Source organism: Trichechus manatus, unplaced genomic scaffold, assembly GCF_000243295.1.
Source record: "Trichechus manatus latirostris isolate Lorelei unplaced genomic scaffold, TriManLat1.0 scaffold00043, whole genome shotgun sequence".
Lineage (NCBI taxonomy): Eukaryota > Metazoa > Chordata > Mammalia > Sirenia > Trichechidae > Trichechus > Trichechus manatus.
In genome coordinates this window covers 1,453,363-1,472,129 of record NW_004443979.1, presented here as the reverse complement: position 1 = coordinate 1,472,129, position 18,767 = coordinate 1,453,363, and the positions used below count along the sequence as shown (strand labels likewise).

At 37.0% G+C, this 18,767-nt stretch overlaps 1 protein-coding gene across 1 annotated transcript in view; it reads left to right on the top strand.

Moving 5' to 3' along the window:
• The window catches only part of MIA2 (MIA SH3 domain ER export factor 2), a 77,814-nt gene extending 59,831 nt beyond the window's left edge, over positions 1-17,983 (top strand). The window contains 4 exon segments of the mRNA XM_023731442.1: positions 9,668-9,790; positions 14,651-14,709; positions 15,360-15,594; positions 16,846-17,983. Of these exon segments, the coding sequence (XP_023587210.1) occupies positions 9,668-9,790; positions 14,651-14,709; positions 15,360-15,594; positions 16,846-17,012 (584 nt within the window). The 3' untranslated portion in view covers positions 17,013-17,983.
• Positions 17,984-18,767: the final 784 nt, after the last annotated feature.

The following is an 18,767-nucleotide window of genomic DNA, read 5'->3' as shown; positions in this document are numbered from 1 at the left end:
TGTTGTCTAGAGTTTATAGTTATTATCTTGGGAGGGTCAGTGTGTTATGAGCTTATTCCATCATACTAGAAGTGGAAACTGGTATCCATAATTTTCAAAGCCTAACTAAAAGTTCATATTTGTGAGCTTCTAAATTGGTAAGTCTTTATAGAAGAGATATGTATCTGTTCTTTAGCGAGTGTCTCCAAATGCTGCACTTGATCCATTTGGTTTGCCTCAGGGGTCACCTGTGCCAACTATAATCTCAGTGAAGTAGAGAAGGGTAATTCTGCAGACACAGCAAAGGAATGTTGGATGCTATTCTAAACTTTATGACCGGGTAAGGGGGGTTAAATGACTCCTGAGGCTCTAGCTTGAGTTGTAGTATAATGCTGATAAATGCATTAACTGTTGACCCTATTCCTACCCACTGTAAAGTTATAAAAATATTCCACATTTTTCTTTGGTACATCTCCACCTCATCTAAATAGTCACTGGACAGGCTTCAGAGTTGGTTCTTTTATTTTGTATTACATTTAGCTAATTGGTAAATTAGAGCACTGAGCAAGGAATGAGGGGTCTTAGGTTTTTATCTGCTAATTTTTTGTACAACCTTGAGCAAATCATTTTACCTGTTGCTATTTTATCATCTACAAAATGTGCGCTTTTGTAAAACAGAGGTGGTAATATTCTAAAGTAACACCCTCTGCCTCCACCCTGCCCACACACATGCACTATTATTTTAGAGTTGAATTATTGGGACTCTTGAAGAGTCCTGCTTCCTACTAATAATTATGTCTTTAAAATTTTTCTAAATTGTAAAATAAAGTATTTGTTATGTTAAAAAATAATATAACAACTAAAATGAATTAAGCTTCTGAATAATATATGGATTCTCTAGTTTGAGGCTTAGCTGTCATTCAGTTCTTTTAAGCATGTCCCTTTTACACTTGGCAGAATTTTTTTTTGGTCTGTAATTCCATTGTTTTTAATAACATTTTTGCACTGTTAAATCCTTTGAAGGAGAAAAAAAAGCTTTCTTTATATAGTTGGAAAAAATATGCTATAGTTTGTCCTTTTTCTCACATACCCTATTTCAGACATTTTTATTGCTTAGAGGCTTTGTTAGCAAGTATAGACCTAGTTTTTTCAAGTAGTTAAAATTTTGTTCTTATTATTTTCAATAGCTGCCTCATCTATTCTTCCATAACTCTGTATGCATTGTTAATGATTATTAAAGATTAATTGACAAAATTGTCTGTTGTTGTTAGATGCTGTCTTGTTAGTTCTGACAAATAGCAACCCAGTGTACAGCAGAACAAAACACTGCCTGGTACTGTGCCATCCTCACAGTCATTGGTATGTTTGAGCCCGTTGTTGCAACCACTGTGTTAGTCCGTCTCATAGGGGGTCTTCCTCTCTTTCACTGACCCTCTACTTTACCAAGCATGATTTCCTTCTCCAGGGACTGGTCCCTCCTGATAACATGTCCAAAGTACGTGAGACAGAGTCTCACCATCCTTGCTTCCAAGCAGCATGCTGGCTGTACTTCTTCCGAGACAGGTTTGTTCGTTCTTCTGGCACTCCGTGGTGTATTCAGTATTCTTTGCCAACTACATAATTCAGAGGCATCAGTTCTTCTTCACTTTTCCTTGTTCATTGTCCAGCTTTTGCATGCATATAAGGCAATTGAAAATACTAATGTTTGGGTCGAGAAGTGACATCTTTTCTTTTTAACACTTTAAAGAGGTCTGTTTTTTTGTTGTTGTTATTGAGAGTATGAACATACACCGATCCAATGGTGTTTACGTGCACAATTTAGTAACATAAATTCCGTTCTTCGAGTTGTGCAACCAGCCTTACCCTCCATTGTTGAGTTGTTCCTCCCTCATTGACATAAACTTACTATCCCATAAAGTTTTTATCTAATCTTTCATGTTGCTCTTATCAATTTGATCCCATATAGATAATTCTTAAGAGTATAATGCCCAAGGCAGACCTTTTTTACTAGTTAAGCTAGACTATTGTTTGGTTTTAAGATGACTTTAGGGGATATTTTTGGTTTAAGGTTTAAAGATTATTTTAGAACGGTAGTTTCAGAGGTTCATCCACCCTCCATGGCTCCAGAAAGTCTAGAATCCATGAAAATTTTAAACTCTGTTCTGCATTTTACTCCTTTGGATCAGGTTTCTTCTATGGAATCTTTGATCAGAATGTTCAGATGTTCAGTAGTGATACCTGCACACATCTAGTTCTTCTGGTCTCATGGCATAGGAGACAGTTATTCACGGAGGCAATTAGCTACACATTCCGTATCCACTTCGTATTCGTAATCCTTCTTCCTTAAAGATGTCTTTTGCAGCAGATTTGCCCAGTGCAGTACATCATTTGATTTCTTGACTGCTGCTTCACTGGGCGTTCATTGTGGATCCAGGTAAAATGAAATCCTTGACAACTTCAATATTTTCTCCATTTATTATGATGTTGCTTATTGGTCCAGTCATGAGGATTTTTGTTTTCTTTATGTTGAAGCGTAATCCATACCGAAGACTGTTGTTGTGTGATGATGGATCACTTCTGTGTAGCCTTTCTAGCCGTGGTCTTGTAACTCCCACCCAGGTGACTGGGCGGGAGTGTGCAGATAGAATAATTGTAGCCCACCAAATGGATAGGTTGGTTTTGATATTCCACTTGGCTTGAAATGAGCAACCCCTGAGGCGGGAAAGAGAAAACACCACCGTTGCAAAAGAAGAACAGTCAGGAGCCAGCACGTCGTTTGGACCCTGGATCCCTGCACTGAGAACCTCCTGGACCCATGAGACAGCGAGCTGTAACCCTGAAGACGGTGAGATGTGGCAGGAGAGACCCGGCAGCAGGAGACAGCGCAGTGGGAAGCCCACTTAGCAAGAAAGCTGAGTGCCTTTGGGCAGAGACCTAGGGCCAGGGAGAGGCGTGCCTGCAAGCATGGCTGGGAAGAGGCTGTCCTGATGGAAGGAATGTATCCTTGAGTGTTCCTGAACCTGAATTGTAACCTGTTACTTTCTTAATAAACCTCATAATCGTGAGTATGGTCTGTGAGTTCTGTGTGACCATTGCAGTGAATTATCCAACCCAGCAGAGAAGTAGAGAGTGCCACGGGAGGGAGGTTGGTGTCAGAATTGGTAAAGATGGCGGAAAGAGGAGGCTTGTCTGGCCTCTGCCTCATGGGAGTCAGCCTTGCCCTGTTGATCTTGATTCTTCTTCCCCCTTGTGGGGTTGGAGGAGGTCAGACACCAGTCCCAAGCTGTTTTTGCAGCTGTAGTCTCTGATGATCATCAGTGAGTGCTTCAAGTCCTCTTTGCTTTCAGCAAGCAAGGTTGTGTCATCTGCATATCGCAGGTTATTAATGAGTGTTCCTCTAATCCTGATGCCCCGTTCTTCATATAGTCCAGCTTCTTGGATTATTTGCTCAGCATATAGATTGAATAAGTACAGTGAAAGGATACAATTCTGACACACCTTTTCTGATTTTAAACCACGTGATATCCCCTTGTTCTGTTCGAACGACTGCCTCTTGAGCTATGTACAGGTTCCTCATGAGCACAGTGAAGTGTTCTGGAATTCTCATTCTTCACAATGTTATCCATAATTTGTTACGATCCACACAGTCTAATGCCTTTGCATAGTCGGTAAAACATAGGAAACATCTTTCTGGTATTCTCTGCTTTCAGCCAAGATCCATCTGACATCAGCAGTGATATTCCTCATTTCACGTCTTCTCAATCCAGCTTGAATTTCTGGCAGTACTACTGCAACCTTTTTTTTTTTTTTTTAAATATGTTTTAGGTGAAAGTTTACAGAGCAAATTAGGTTCTCATTAAATAGTTGATACATAAATTGTTTTGTGACATTGGTTGCTAACTCCGTGATGTGTCAACACCCTGCCATTCTCCACCTCAGTGCAACCATTTTTAAATTGTCTTCAGCAAAATTTTACTTGTGTGTGCTATTAATGATATTCGATAATTTCTACATTCTGGTGGATCACCTTTTTTGGAATGGGCACAAATATGGATCTCTTCCAGTTGGTTGACCAGGTAGCTGTCTTCCAAATTCCCTAGCATAGACGAAGGAGTACTTCAGTGTTGCATCCGATTGTCGAAACATCTCCATTGTTATTTCATCAGTTCCTGTAGATTTGTTTTTTGCCATTGCCTTCAGTGCTGTGTGGACTTCTTCCTTCAGTACAGTCGGTTCTTGATCACATGCTGTCTTCTGAAATGGTTGAACGTAGACCAATTCTTTTGGTACAATGACTCTGTGTATACGTTCTATCTTCTTTCGATGCTTCCTCTGTCATTCAATATTTTGCCCATAGAATCCTTTAATATTGTGATTGAGCTTGAATTCTTTCTTCAGTTCTTTCGGCTTGAGAAATGCTGAGCATGTTCTTCCCTTTTGGTTTTCTGACTTCAGGTCTTTGCACATTTCATGATAACATGGTCATGCATTGCTTAATGTCCACGATACAGTCTGTAAAATAGGATGTTATGTGATGTGGACCTTGTGTGAACACCATACAGTCATGCACTGCATAACGTCCGTTCAGACCACATCCAACCATATGTACCTCTGTGGTCCCATAAAGCTATATGGAGAAATCAACGATATGTTTATGGCAAATACCACTTAAGTGGGCTTTCCAAGTGCGCAGGCCTCACATGCTGAATGATGTGAGCACACAGGCAGTTTGCATGTGTCTCATTTGTTATTCCAACTGCCTGCCTCTTGTTGCTAAGTGACTATTTGTAGGCCTGCTTGTGCTGATCAGCTTGGGAGGCCTGTGTGCTTCAAGAACCAGCCAGAGATCCCCTAGGTTGCAAATGCCATAAACACACCGCTGATTTCTCCATATAATCTTATGGGACCACAGAAGTATATGTGGTCAGACGTTTATGTGTTGTATAACTGTACTTTGTCTTCCTGAGCCACCCTTTGAAATTGTCTGTTTAGTTCTTTTACTTCATCATTTCTTCCATTCTCTTTAGCTGCTCTGTGTTCAAGAGCAATTTTCAGAGTCTCTTCTGACATCTGTTTTGGTCTTTTCTGTCTTTTTTATGACCTTTTTCTTCGTGTATGATGTCCTTGATGTATTCCCACAACTCGTCCAGTCTTTGGTCAGTAGTTTTCAATGTGTCAAATCTATTCTTGAGATGGTCTCTAAATTCAGGTGGGATATACTCAAGGTCGTGCTTTGGCTCTTGTGGACTTATTTGCATTTTCTTCAGCTTCAACTTGAACTTGCATATGAGCAATTGATGGTCTGTTTCACAGTCAGGCCCAGGCCTTGTTCTGACTGATGTTATTGAGCTTCTCCATCATCTCTTTCCACAAATATAGTTGATTTGAATCCTGTGTCTTCCACCAGGCGAGGTCCATGTGTATAGTCACCATCTGTGTTGTTGAGAAAAGGATATTTGCAATGAAGAAGTTGTTGGTCTTGCAGAATTCTATCATGCAATCTCTGGCATCATTTCTGTCACAAGGCCATATTTTCCAACTACTTATCCTTCTTTGTTTCCAGCTTTCCCATTCCTTCACCAGTAATTATCAATGCATCTTGACTGCATGTTTGATCAATTTCAGGCTACAGAAGTTGATAAAAATCTTCAGTTTCTTCATCTTTGGCCTTAGTGGTTAGTGCATAAATTTGAATAATAGTCATATTAACTGTTCTTCCTTATAGATGTGTGGATATTACCCTATCACTGACAGTGTTATACTTCAGGATAGATCTTGAAATGTTCTTTTTGACAATGAATGCAGCACCATTCCTCTTCAGTTTGTCATTCCAGGCATAATAGACCATATGATTGTGATTCAGAATAGTCAGTACCAGTCCATTGTAGCTCACTACTATGCCTAGGATATCTATCTACAAGCATTCCATTTCATTTTTGACAACTTCCTATTTTCCTAGATTTATAGTTTGTACATTCCACGTTCCAATTATTAATGGATGTTTGCAGCTGTTTCTTCTAATTTTAAGTAGTGCCACATCATCAAATGAAGATTTTGAAAGCTTTACTTCATCCACATCGTTACAGTTGACTCTACTATGAGGAGGCAGCTTTTCCCCAGTCGCATTTTGAGTGCCTTTCACCCTGAAGAGCTGATCTTCTGGCAGCGTATCAGACAATGTTCCACTGTTACTCATAATTTTTTTTGAAAAATATTTTATTGTGTTTTAGGTGAAAGTTTACATGGCAAGTTAGCTTCCCATTTAACAATTTTCATACAACTTGTTCCATGACATTAGTTACTTTTTTCACAACATGTCAGCATTCTCATTATTTCCATTCTTTTTGTTCTGTTTCCGTTAATCTAGCTTCTCTGTCCGTCCTTAGCATCTTATCTTTGTTTTAGGGTAAATGTTGACCATTTAGTCTCGTATAGTTGATTATTTCAGGGAACACAGTATTCACTGGTGATATTGTTTATTAGGCGGTCTCTTGTTTGAATGAACGGTGACCACCAGGAGTAGTTTCAGTTCCACGTTCAAAGGGTATCTTAGAGCAGTAGTCTAGGGGATTCCTCCAGTCTCTGTTGGCCCAGTAACTCTGGCATATTTTAGGAATCTGAGTTTTGTTCTACATTTTTCTCCGGGACCTTCTATTGTGTTCCTTTGTCAGAACAGTTGGTAGTGGTAGCCGAACACCATCTAGTTCTTTTGTTCTCAGGCTGTATGAGGCTGTGGTTCAGATGGGCTGTTAATCCTGAGGAGTAGTTTCTTTTTTGAATTTTCTTTGAACCTTCATTCTCTTTTGTTCCAGGTGAGTAGAGACCAATAGTTGTATCTTAGATGGCCACTTACAAGCTTTTAAGGCCCCAGACGCTAGTCACCAAACTAGGATATAGAACATTATCTTTATGAACTATGTCATGCCAGTTGACCAAGTTGTCCCACAAATTAATAATCCAGTCCCACAAGGTGTTTGGTTATATCCAGAAAGTATCTGTAACTGTGTCCCCTATGTGGTTAATTATAAATATGAATATGTATGCAATGCACATAAACATGTATCTACATGTGCCTACAGATACACCTGTTCATATACACCCCTACACTCACATGTGCCTTCCTGTACACATATACGGATACATGTCTACCTATATAACCACACACATATTTTTTTGGTTGTTTTTATTGTTGCAAAATTGTATGTTATAGCATTTACCAAAATTGTCCCTTATGCTTGCATACTCTTAGTGTGTTCATTTACCTTGGACAGGTTGTGCGGACTTCACTAATATTCGGTATTGCCTTTCCCATCACCAAAGTACCAAACGTCTAGTCTCTAGAAAGTGATTCCCCCTCCCATCCTCATCAAAGAACATTGCTTTCTGTGTGTATACCTGTTCTTGACTTTTTATAAGAGTGAGACCCAGATTCATTCATGTTATAAGGTGTTTCACAGACTCCTCGTTATTCTTTATTCCGTTGTGTTTATACCACAATTTGTTTATCCATTTATCTGTTGATGGGCACTTTAGGATGTTTTTCCATCTTTTTTCTATTGTGAATAATGCTGCAATGAATGTAGGTGTGCATGTGCCTATTCTTGTCACTGCTTATTCATAAGGTTTCCACTGGCCAATTTTTTTAGAAGTAGATGACCAGGTCCTTCTTCCTAGTCTGTCTTAGTCTGGAAGCTCCCATGAAACCTGTCTACCATGGGTGACTCTACTGGTATTTGAAATAGTGGTGGCATAGCTTCTGGCTTCATAGCAACATGCAAGCCACAACAGTGTGACAAACTGACAGATGAGTGGTGGCAAAATTGCTACCATGTTAGAATAAGGCTAATTCTGTTTAAGGACAGTTTTTACACAAAACTGATTCTGTATCTGCAGTGCAGTGTATCTGTTCCTTTAACATTCTTATATATGTTTATAATTTAGATTACATGTTATAGAGCAAGAATGGTACAGGTGAAACAATAATTGGATTGGAAATAAAAAAATATGGTTTTTAGTGTTTTTTATCTTTTCGTCTGATTTTGCCAACTTGTTTTATCTCTTTAGGCCTTAGTCCTTCTACACACTGACAGATTTGAATTAAGTGATCTGTGTAATCCATTTAGCTAAGTAAATATAGCCAGGTATTAATGGTTAATATTGAGTTTTGGTAGGTAATTTTCAGTTTAATAGCTTCATGGAAAAGTAGCCTAAAACGCTGGGCAAATCTCTCTTTGTTTCCTTATTCTCAAAGATCTTGGTCCCATAATGCCTTACTGCTTTGCTAGCCTTCAGTCTTGTTAAAGGCCTTTAAAAAGGTATATCAATTTTCTTGATGAGGTGATATTATAAGCTGAGGGGTATAGAAGAAGATGGGATTATTGAAGATTTGAAAATGAGAAGAAGGTATGCAATAGCCATTTAGGAGAGTGGAGGAAATAAAATTATCAATAAAGTGATTACAGGGAAGTGTTGAGTGCCCATTTGAAATTTATGTCATGAATATGAATGAGACCAGTTAACGCTGTATTTTTAATATAGTTTATAATCATAAAATACAAACTATTTATTGCTATAGCTACCTTTCAGTGCTTACTTTGTACCAGATATTACGCTAAATGCTTTTTAAAATCATTTTAAGAACCCTAAGACTGTTAATCCTATTTTACTGATGAAGAAACAAAAGTACAGAGAGGTTGGGTAACTACTGAATGCCAAAAAACTAGATAATGTAGCATATTCCTGTATCTCACCTCGCAGAATTTACTTATTAATATTTGCTTCAGATATGTGTGTATGCGCACTGCGTGTGTGTGTGTATGCACTTTGTCCATATCAGTAATAGGATGAGAGAGAGTTAGTCACCCAGTTTACCCCTTTTGACCTTCCTCATACTTCTGGAATTGGACATATATGCACACCTAATCTATGAAGGTGCGCCATCACCTCCCAGGGATGAAATAGATTGCCTATGTTTTTTCAACAATGATGAGTTCCATAACGACCCAGGAATTAGCATTTTGTCATTATAAATGGCCTCTGGGGGCAAAGAAAGGGGTGAGTCAGAGACTTTGCCTAAATTTATGTCTATCCAGATGTCCTTAATCTGAGCAGTGTTAACCTTCTATTCATCTGCTGAGTCAAAGGTCTTTCCCTTCAGTGTTGGATGGATGCTAAATTCCAAAATGTTGAAGTTACTGAAAATTTGACCACTGATGACCTCTAAATGATACTCTTTCTGCTTTTGTGACAGTTTTTTTTAACATCATCTGTTCTGCTAAATTTCTTGCTGTGTTTACAACATTTTCTTTTTTTACCCGTCTTTGCTTATAGCTCTCTCCCTAAAGCCTTTTTGTAGATGTTATGAAAATTGAGAGTTAAAGTGAATTTATGTATATATATACATATAGAACCAAATTCTATTCACATATCCTGATTTACACATAATAATTGAAATTTTCAAAATTGAAAGTAGCATATTTATGTTCACTGCAAAAGCAAATAAGATAATTGCCTTTAGTATAAAATATGCAGTTTTACTAAAATTGTTTGCAATTGTCTCCCTAGAAAATGAGTCAAAGTCTTTTAGGAAGCAAGAGAAATGTCTAAGTTCAATATATTAGACTTAACTAAACTTGATTTTTTTTTTTTTTAGTATTAATGAAGGTTTTTTAAAAACTTGGTTTTTTAGGCCAGCTGTATCCTGATCCAGCTTTTCCTCCACAAAGGCAAGACAGATATTATTCTAATTCTGGTAGACTATCTGGACCAGCAGAGCTCAGAAGTTTTAATATGCCTTCTTTGGATAAAGCGGGTAAGAAAGACCTTTTTTTTTTTTTGTTTTCCTTTAAATAATGGTGGCATACTTAAAGAACTGGAAGTTGAATAAAGGACTGATATAATTGCTGTCTCTAGTAGCTCTTAAGGCCAAAATCTATTTCCTGAAAACTTCCTGGTTTTATGTTTTTCATTATTTTGTACAGACATAGAAGCTGAATATGCTTTGGTGGTTGGTTTGAGCATCATAATAAATGAAGTTGCTATATATACACCTAGATGGTAAATTTTACTCTGTTCCATAATTAATTTTCTATTTTTTTTAGTCTACTTACATATATCCTGTTTAGTAATCATGGTAATTAGGCAAGCAAATGTGAATGTTGTTAGATGCCGTCGAGTCAGTTCTGACTCATAGTGACCCTATGTACAAGAGAACAAAATACTGCCCAGTCCTGCACCATCCTCACAGTCCTTGTTATGCTTGAGCCCAAAATGTGAATGTATATATGAAAATTCATCAGAAAAATAATTTTGGTGCATGCTTTGTTGATGGTATAATTGGTTACCTTGTTTAAACATTTTATACTTAAGACAAATTTACAAATTTACAGCTTACATTGACTGAGCAACTTACCATTTGTCAGACACTCTTTTACTTAAACCACCTCACAGCAACCTGCTGAGACTGAGACATATGTATCCAGTGTATCAATCAGAAGTACATAACATAAAGAAAATAAAAAGATAAGAGATTTCTCAATATATATTTCTCAAAATATATGCATATTTAAGTAAAAATTAAATCTACTGATAAAAAGTTACCTCAGGAGAGGATATATATTTGGTGGGACAGTCTCTAATTGAAATATTTATTATTTTAGAAAAATCAATCTTTTTTTTATACAGAGCAAAGAAGCAGAGTCATAGTCTGGATTTCCATTATTAGGTAGTTATACTTTCCCCATTAATTCAAGTTTTATGGAATTTATATGTGTGATTGACCATTCCGTTTTAAATTAATGCTATTTAAAATTTTTTACATCTCCATTTTTTCCTCTAATGAGTAATACCCAACTTAGCAAGTATTTATTAAGTACCTAATGTTTAAAAAGTACCCTGCATGACATGACAGGTGTACCTATTATAGTAAAGTATAGTCTTTGCCTGTAATAAGCTAAGAATTAAATAAGGCAGAAAGACAAATATGTTTAATACTGGTCAGAATAAATCCCATTAGAAAGTATGCAGAGTGGATTCAGAGAAAGGGAGAACTCCTGTCTATTTGAATAATCAGGGAAAGCTCCATGAAGGTGGTGGCATTTGAGCTGTATTTAAGGGGATTTGAGCAATTAATTGAGAGGTGGGGGTCTATACCAGTAATAACAAAAACATAGACAAAAACAAAAGAACACGAGTCATTGATGGGTAATGGCTGTTAAACTGAGATGTTAGTCACTTGACAAGGTTGTTATGGGGGTTAAATGAGTTAGTGTGTGTGGGAAGTGTTTTGTAAACAGAAAAGTTCTATGTAAACGTAAGATGTTATTATTTGTCAATATGTGGTATTTACATGAGGGAGAATGGTGAGATGGATATATGGTTGAAACACATTGACTAGCACTAGTGCTGAGGAAACATTCATAGAATGAAAATGGATTGTTCCTACCAAACACAACTACAGGTACACAAGCAACAGAAGACACGTTAGATGACTGGGACTTCCTAAAAATTAAATACTTACAGTCATCAGAAAACTTTATCAAAACAGTAAAAAGAGAACCTACAGATTAGGAAAAAAATCTTTTGGAATGATATATCTGATTAAGAGTCTGTATCTCTAAAATATATAGAAAACATCAACAACTCAACAACAAAGAGACAAACAACCCAATTAAAAACTAGGCAAAGGACATACACACTTTACCAAAGAGGGCGTTCAAGCAGCCAACAAACACTTGAAAAGATGCTTGTGATCATTAGCCATCAGAGAGATGCAAATCATTGTTCTGAGACAAAAAGCAAGGAGCAGCAGCAAACTTAACAGAGGAGATTTTGAGTGTCATTTTGAACTTAAAAAATTAGTGACACCTGTAGTTAAGAGCGATGGCTGCTAACCAAAAGCTCTGCAGTTCAAATCCACCAGCCACTCCTTGGAAACTCTGTGGGGCAGTTCTGCTCTGTCCTATAGGGTCGCTATGAGTCAGAATCAACTCGATGGCAGTGGATTTGATTTGGGGTTGGTGGTAACACCTGCATGGATGTTCAAGTGGGCAGTTCAAGCTTTGATGTCCTGGGGAAGATACCTGGATCTGAGTTGTAAATCTGGAAATCATTAGTAGAATATATCTAATTAAAGATGTAGGAGTAGATGGGATTTCTCAAGGAGAGAATGAGAAGGGAATAGGGTCAAGGGTGGAACTCTTAGAACATCACCATTTAATGATGGTTAGGAAGAGTGAAACCCACCAAAGAGACTGAGAAAGAGCAGCTAGAAGAGTAAGAGGAGTAGAGAGAAAGAAGAAATTGAAGGGTAAGAGTATTTTAAGTGGTAGGAAGTAATGTAAAATAAGAACTGTTGTTAGTTGCTGCTGAGTTGATTCCAACTCGTGGTGACCTCGTGTCAGAGTAGAACTGTGGTCTGTAGGGTTTTTTTTTCCTTAGTTTTTTTTTGAAATGTTGTAAATATATAACACAACATTTGCCAATTTAAAGTTTTTCACGTGTACAATTTAGCAATTACATTAATCATATTGTGTAACCATCACCAGTATCTGTTGTCAAATTTTCCATCACCATAAACAGAAAGTCACTGCTTCATAAATATCAACTCTCCTTTTTCCCCTCTCTCCCGCCCTTGGTAACCAGTAATAAACTTTGGTCTCTACACATTTGCCTATTTTGGATATTTCATATGAGATCATACAGTATTTTCCTTTTGTGATTGACTTACTTCACTCAGCATAATGTTTTCAAGGATCATTCATGTTGTAGCATGTTTCTCTTTTTTATTTTACTTTAGAAGGTTTACAGAACAAACTAGCTTCCCATTAAGCAACTAGTACACATATTGTTTTGTGACATTGGTTACCAACCCTGCTCTCCTTTCTTGACCTTGGGTTCCCTATTACCAGCTTTCCTGTCCGCTCCTGCCTTCTAGTCCTTGCCCCTGGGCTGGTATACCCCTTTAGTCTCATTTTGCTTTATGGGCCTGTCCAGTCTTTGGCTGAAGGGTGGATCAAGAGTGACTTCATTACTGAGCTAAAAGGGTGTCTGGGGGCCATACTCTCAGGGTTTCTCCAGTCCCTGTCAGACCAGTAAGTCTGGTCTTTTTTTGTGAGTTAGAATTTTGTTCTACATTTTTCTCCAGCTCTGTCCGGGACCCTCTATTGTGATCCCTGCCAGAACAGTCAGTGGTGGCAGCTGTGCTGAACTTAGTCTGGTGAAGGCCGCGGTAGTTGTGATCCATTCATAGCATGTGTTAAGACTTCTTTTCTCTTTATGGCTAAGTAATATTTCATTGTATGGATATACCACATTTTGTTTATTCAGTCATCTGTTGATGGACATTTAGATTGTTACCACCTTTTGGCAATTGTGAATAGCACTACAGTGAACAGTGATATACATGTCTCTTTGTACTACTGCTTTCAAGTCTCTTGGGTATATACCTAGGATTGGAATTGCTGGATCATATGGTAATTCCATGTTTAACTTTTTAAGGGTTTCATCCGCCCTCCCCCCTTTTTTTAACACAAAAAATGTTTATTAGGGAGTGACCTTGGGAGGGAGAAGAAGGAAGCAGCGGTGAAATGAGCGAGAAGTCCAGCCAACAGAGAGGAAGATCCCTGAGGAGACTGAAGGAGAGAGATTCTGAGCGCAAGACCAGAGTCCTAGATTGGCTAGAAAGAATCTTTTCCATAAAGAGGAGGAAGAGGAAAGGTTAGAGGGATATAGTTGCAGATATGGTTGTATGTTTGGTCACAGAAAGTTAAGGGAGAGTCTCAGTAGCTGGTGTAATAAGTTTAAGGAGAATGGGCAGAGTTGAAATTGCTGAGAGGAAAGCTGGCTCAGACACAGAGGAAGGCCAGGCTGTGTGCAGCTGAAAGTGAGCCTGGAGAGCTGTGAGCCTGTAATGGTCCCAGCCTTCATGGCTCTGTGGTGATTTACCCCCAGCAGTGCTCAGCAGCTTGGGTACAAAGTGAAAGGAGAGAGTTGGATTAATCTAGGGTTGAGATGTTGTCAGATACGTGAAAAATGGCCAGTAGGGCAAGGATATTAATGATTGGCTGAAGTGATGAACTTTAAAGTCTAGAAAGTTAAGGAAATAAGTGAAGAAAAGAGAAAACTGAGAGTTAGGTCAGAGGACTGGAGGCCTCGGTGAGGTCAAAAGACAGGTGTAGTGGAGTAACCAAATGAGAATGCTAGGAGAGGGTAGGTGACGGGTCAGAGAGAGGGAGGTTTGAGTTTAAGTTCTCAGCGATCAAACAGTGCTTAATGATAACGTCCAGGAATACTTATTTAGAAATAGTAGCCAAATTCAAATTGCTAGTCTGTGTTATCTGATGGAGGAATAACGAAGGAAGGAAGGAAGTAGGGAGAAAAAAAAGGAAAGAGGGAGAGGGTTGCTACCTCCCGGTCATAGGTGTCTTTTTATGATGCTGCTGCAGCAGGGTTGCCTAGAAACTAAGTAGAGAAATCACACACCTTTGCAGAACTTCTAGTCTCCCAAAATTTCCAAGGACCAGACGCTGTTCTTGTGGCCCTAATACAGGATGCTATTGTCAAGCTAGTTTATGTGTAGACAAGGGAAGTGGGAAAATATCTGTCCTTTGTGACTTGGAGATATTCCAAGAATGGAGTGATAAATTATATTTTCATTTAACTCTATGTCTAGATGGGCCAATGTCTTCAGAAATGGAATCCAGTAAAAATGACCCCAAAGATGATCTTGGTGTAAGTATTGAAAGTGGAATTTTATCCATGTATTGAGGAGCCTTCTAATCTCTTGGCTTACTAGAATAGAATTTAGCTAACAGTCTAGTTTTTGATGTAAAACTGCTTCTTTCTTTTGACAAACATACATCCTACTTAGCATTGTAGCTGTTTCATTTCTGGATTGTAATCTGTGGGGATAAAGCGCAATTTGTAGGTTAGGGATTTGAGTTACTTAACTAGTTAAACAAGAATTTGGATTTTCTCCTTGGATTTTCATTGAAAAGTTTTAAAGTATATTTTTGTTTACTATTTTGCAATCATGGTTTTGGTTGCCTTGAAAATACAAACATAGGCATGGTATGTTTTCTATTTTCAGTTATGTTTGATAAAAGAATGTATATTTTGGTATTCTTAGACTATATGTGTGTTTTATCTTTAGCCAGAATACTACTTGGTTGGTGAAAACTGTTGAGTTAATAAAATGTTTTTGATGGCTAAAAACAACCTGATATGTTAAGGTGGAAAACTCTTTGAATCTTTCTCTGGAGTCTGTTAGACAATCCTACACTGTTTTCTGCCTAGGTGTCAAGGCAGAAACTTAAACTAAACTTAAACTTTTTAGGAAAACTTGCAGATTTTAGTGACTGCCATATGTCAATTTGTTGTAGAATTTAAATGTGCCTGATTCATCTCTCCCTGCTGGAAATGAAGCAACTGGCCCTGGCTTTGGTCCTCCACCTCTTCCTCCAGTCAAAGGTCCATTGTTTCCAGTGGACACAAGGGGGCCTTTCATGAGAAGAGGACCTCCTTTTCCTCCACCTCCTCCAGGAAGCATGTATGGAGCTTCCCGAGACTATTTTCCACCAAGGGATTTCCTTGGCCCACCACATCCACCATTAGCAAGTATGCTTTTTTTTTTTTTTTTAAACTTAATATGTGTTTAACAGAGTAAATCAGAGATACTAATTTTACTATCTATTCACCTGGTAGGACCCCTGGTGGTACAGTGGTTAAGAGCTTCACTGCTGACCAAAAAGTCAGCAGTGCGAATCCACAGCCGCTCCCTGGAAACCCTGTCGGGCAGTTCTACTCTGTCCTACAGGGTCACTATGAGTTGGAATCGACTCGACGGCAGCAGAGTTTTTTTCCTTTGTTTGTTTGTTTATTCACCTAGTAATACAGTAGAGGAAAAAGTTGAACATGTTCAGTGAGTGTACTGTTACTTTTCCAAACTGCAAAGGATGAGGCTTCAATTTGAGTCATCTTACTAGTATGCAATTATTTGTATATTTTAGTAGTCAAGAAAGGCATTGGATTTTTGAAGCAGTCTTATGTTAAGACTAAAATTATTTGTAATTATTTGATAGACACTGGTTACTGTGGCAATTGGCAAAAAAAATTACAGTTTATATTTTAGCATTAAGATTACTGGCCAAAGTATTTTTAAAAGTATTTTTGTATAAACAGTTACCATGTGTTTCTACTTATTTCAAACCTAAAATATGTTTGTCATGTTTGGCCTGTTTGTTGAATTTACTGAAATTCTTTCATAGCCTCACATAAGAAAAAAGGAATAATTTCTTTCTTTTATACCCATACATTGCCATTTAGGACTATAGGTTTCTGAAGAATAAATATACAGTTACCAAATACTAGGGAAAAGCCTATTATTTGTTTGATGTAGTCATTCCTTCCCCATATTCCTCCTCTATTTCTAAAATTTAAGGTGAATTAAAATGAATTTTGTTTGGAGAATTTCAGGACAGTCTTTGATGTAACTGGAAATGTTTTAGGATAGTATAAAATTATAAATTGGGAATCACTGATTTGAATTTTAAATCTGGTGAAAATTATATTAAATGAAAAAGTTTGTAAAGTAAGTTTTGTCTATTTTGAAATAATTCCCCTCCTGTTTTAAAATGTTAAGATGTTAGATTTCCATAGGACAAAAATTGTGTCTAAAAATGATACTCTCTTGTATAGTTGGAGAGAGTATGTTTTACTCCGTGTTGTAAAAAATAATTTTTTAGTTCAAGTAATTATTATGGTGTCAGTTTTTGAATATAAAGATAGATATTAGAAATTATAAACTAATGATTTATTAGTACAGGTGCTTAAAGTTAAAAAATGTCTTTTACCAATCTCTTTGAACAGTGAGAAATGTGTATTCACCAAGGGGTTTTCCTCATTATCTTCCCCCAAGACCTGGATTTTATCCCCAACCCCAACATCCTGAAGGTAGAAGTGAATTCCCACCAGGGTTGATTCCACCTTCAAATGAGCCTGCTACTGAACATCCAGAACCACAACAAGAAACTTGACAATACTTTTGGTCTCTCTTCAAAAGCAGTTTTGACTTAATCTCTCATTTTCAGTTTAAGTAACTGCTGTTACTTAAGTGAATATACTTTTGCTCAAATTGAAGCTTAACGGAACTATAATTCTCAGGATAGTATTTTGTAAATAAAGATGATTTAAATATGAATCTTACGAGTAAATTATTTCCATTTTATTATATTCTAGATGGTATAATTATTTTAATTTGATTAACAAATCCACTGCCACATAAACAATCTTGCAGTTGGGGATGTTTTAAATTCCAAAGGCTGTGTCCTTATGCCAAGAACTGTATTTACTATAGTTGTAGACAAATGTGAAAATAACTTTATGCTTAATTAAATAAATTTTAATTGGTTTAAAGACTTGTTTAGCATTTATAATAATAAAATCATCTAGTTTTTCCATAAATGTGGCTTCATTAATTGGTCTTTTTTCCTTCTATCAATATTTTTTCCTTCTATCAATAGCTTGAGGCTGAAAACTAATGCTTTCTATGGGTCTTTCTGATTCCATTATCTTACCAAAACCATGCCTTCTTTCTTGTAAATAGATATAAATGACCCAAAGCAACAAATTAATACACTTTTAAAAATAAAAATGAATTTTAAGATAACACTTCTAAAAATAAAAATGAATTATATTTTAAAGAAAAATAGGATATTTTGTAGGAGCAAATTTCAGAATTCAGATCGCCTTAGTTCAGTCACTGGTTTTCTCTATAGTTTTATTTCTTGTTTTTCTCTTCATTTGTAAGATGACTATTTTCTGTAGAGAATGTTGGCATTTGCTGCAGAATAACTGTATTGAGACAGTGTGTCATCAGTTGGAGCTTTGGACTCAATATCCTTAGAGTGATTTTTTCTCAATCAGGTCTGTATTCTATTATTAGTCTTGAACATCAATATGATTATGAAAGGAAGAGGAAATTAAGTATAGCTAATAAATATCACAATACTTCTGATGACAAATTTATTTTTAGTTTGTTACTGGATTTTTTTTTTTTTTCGCTGCCAAAAGGCAGAAGATGAAACATTCTTGAACAAAGCAGTGTTGCATTTGTAATTGGAACATTTCATGCCAGCATTTTTCTGGATGTCTTTGGAACACTGATCTTGTGAGATATTTCCAGCCCCTCCCCACTTTCACCCCCACTGCAGAAGAAAATAAATAAACAGAAGGGATCTATGTGAAATGTTTGGAAACACAGTAAATAGAATGAGGACTGTGACAACATTGTTACATTTGATATTTAAATACCAGATTTCAGGGAACATAAAGACAACTTTTTAAAGTTGGAAAGTGAAAGGAAGAAGAGAAATAGGAAAGAAGTTATGCAGAACATTCTGGTCAAGTGAGATTTTTGTTTGTTTGTTTGCCCTTGGATAGGGCAGACCTGTCATAACTAAGATAGAAGGGAAAGACAGAAGGCAAAATCAAACAGCGCAAGTCGTAATAAACTGAGGAAGCAAAATCATAGAGGAGGCTAGGAGAGCATAGGATGTGGGCATAGTGGAAGACAGGAAAGATTGATACAGGCTGAGTAGCTTAAAATACACGAGTTCTAGAATGATGGACATTTTTAGCCTTAAAATATATTTTTATTAAAATAATACAACCAAATGGGCATAAGTCAAATAAGAGAGTAACTTAGAATGAATAGTGTTTTCCTCTGTTTCTCCTATCCCCAGCTACATTTCCCAAATAGTTTCTTTTTTAACTGTTTTTCATTATTGTGC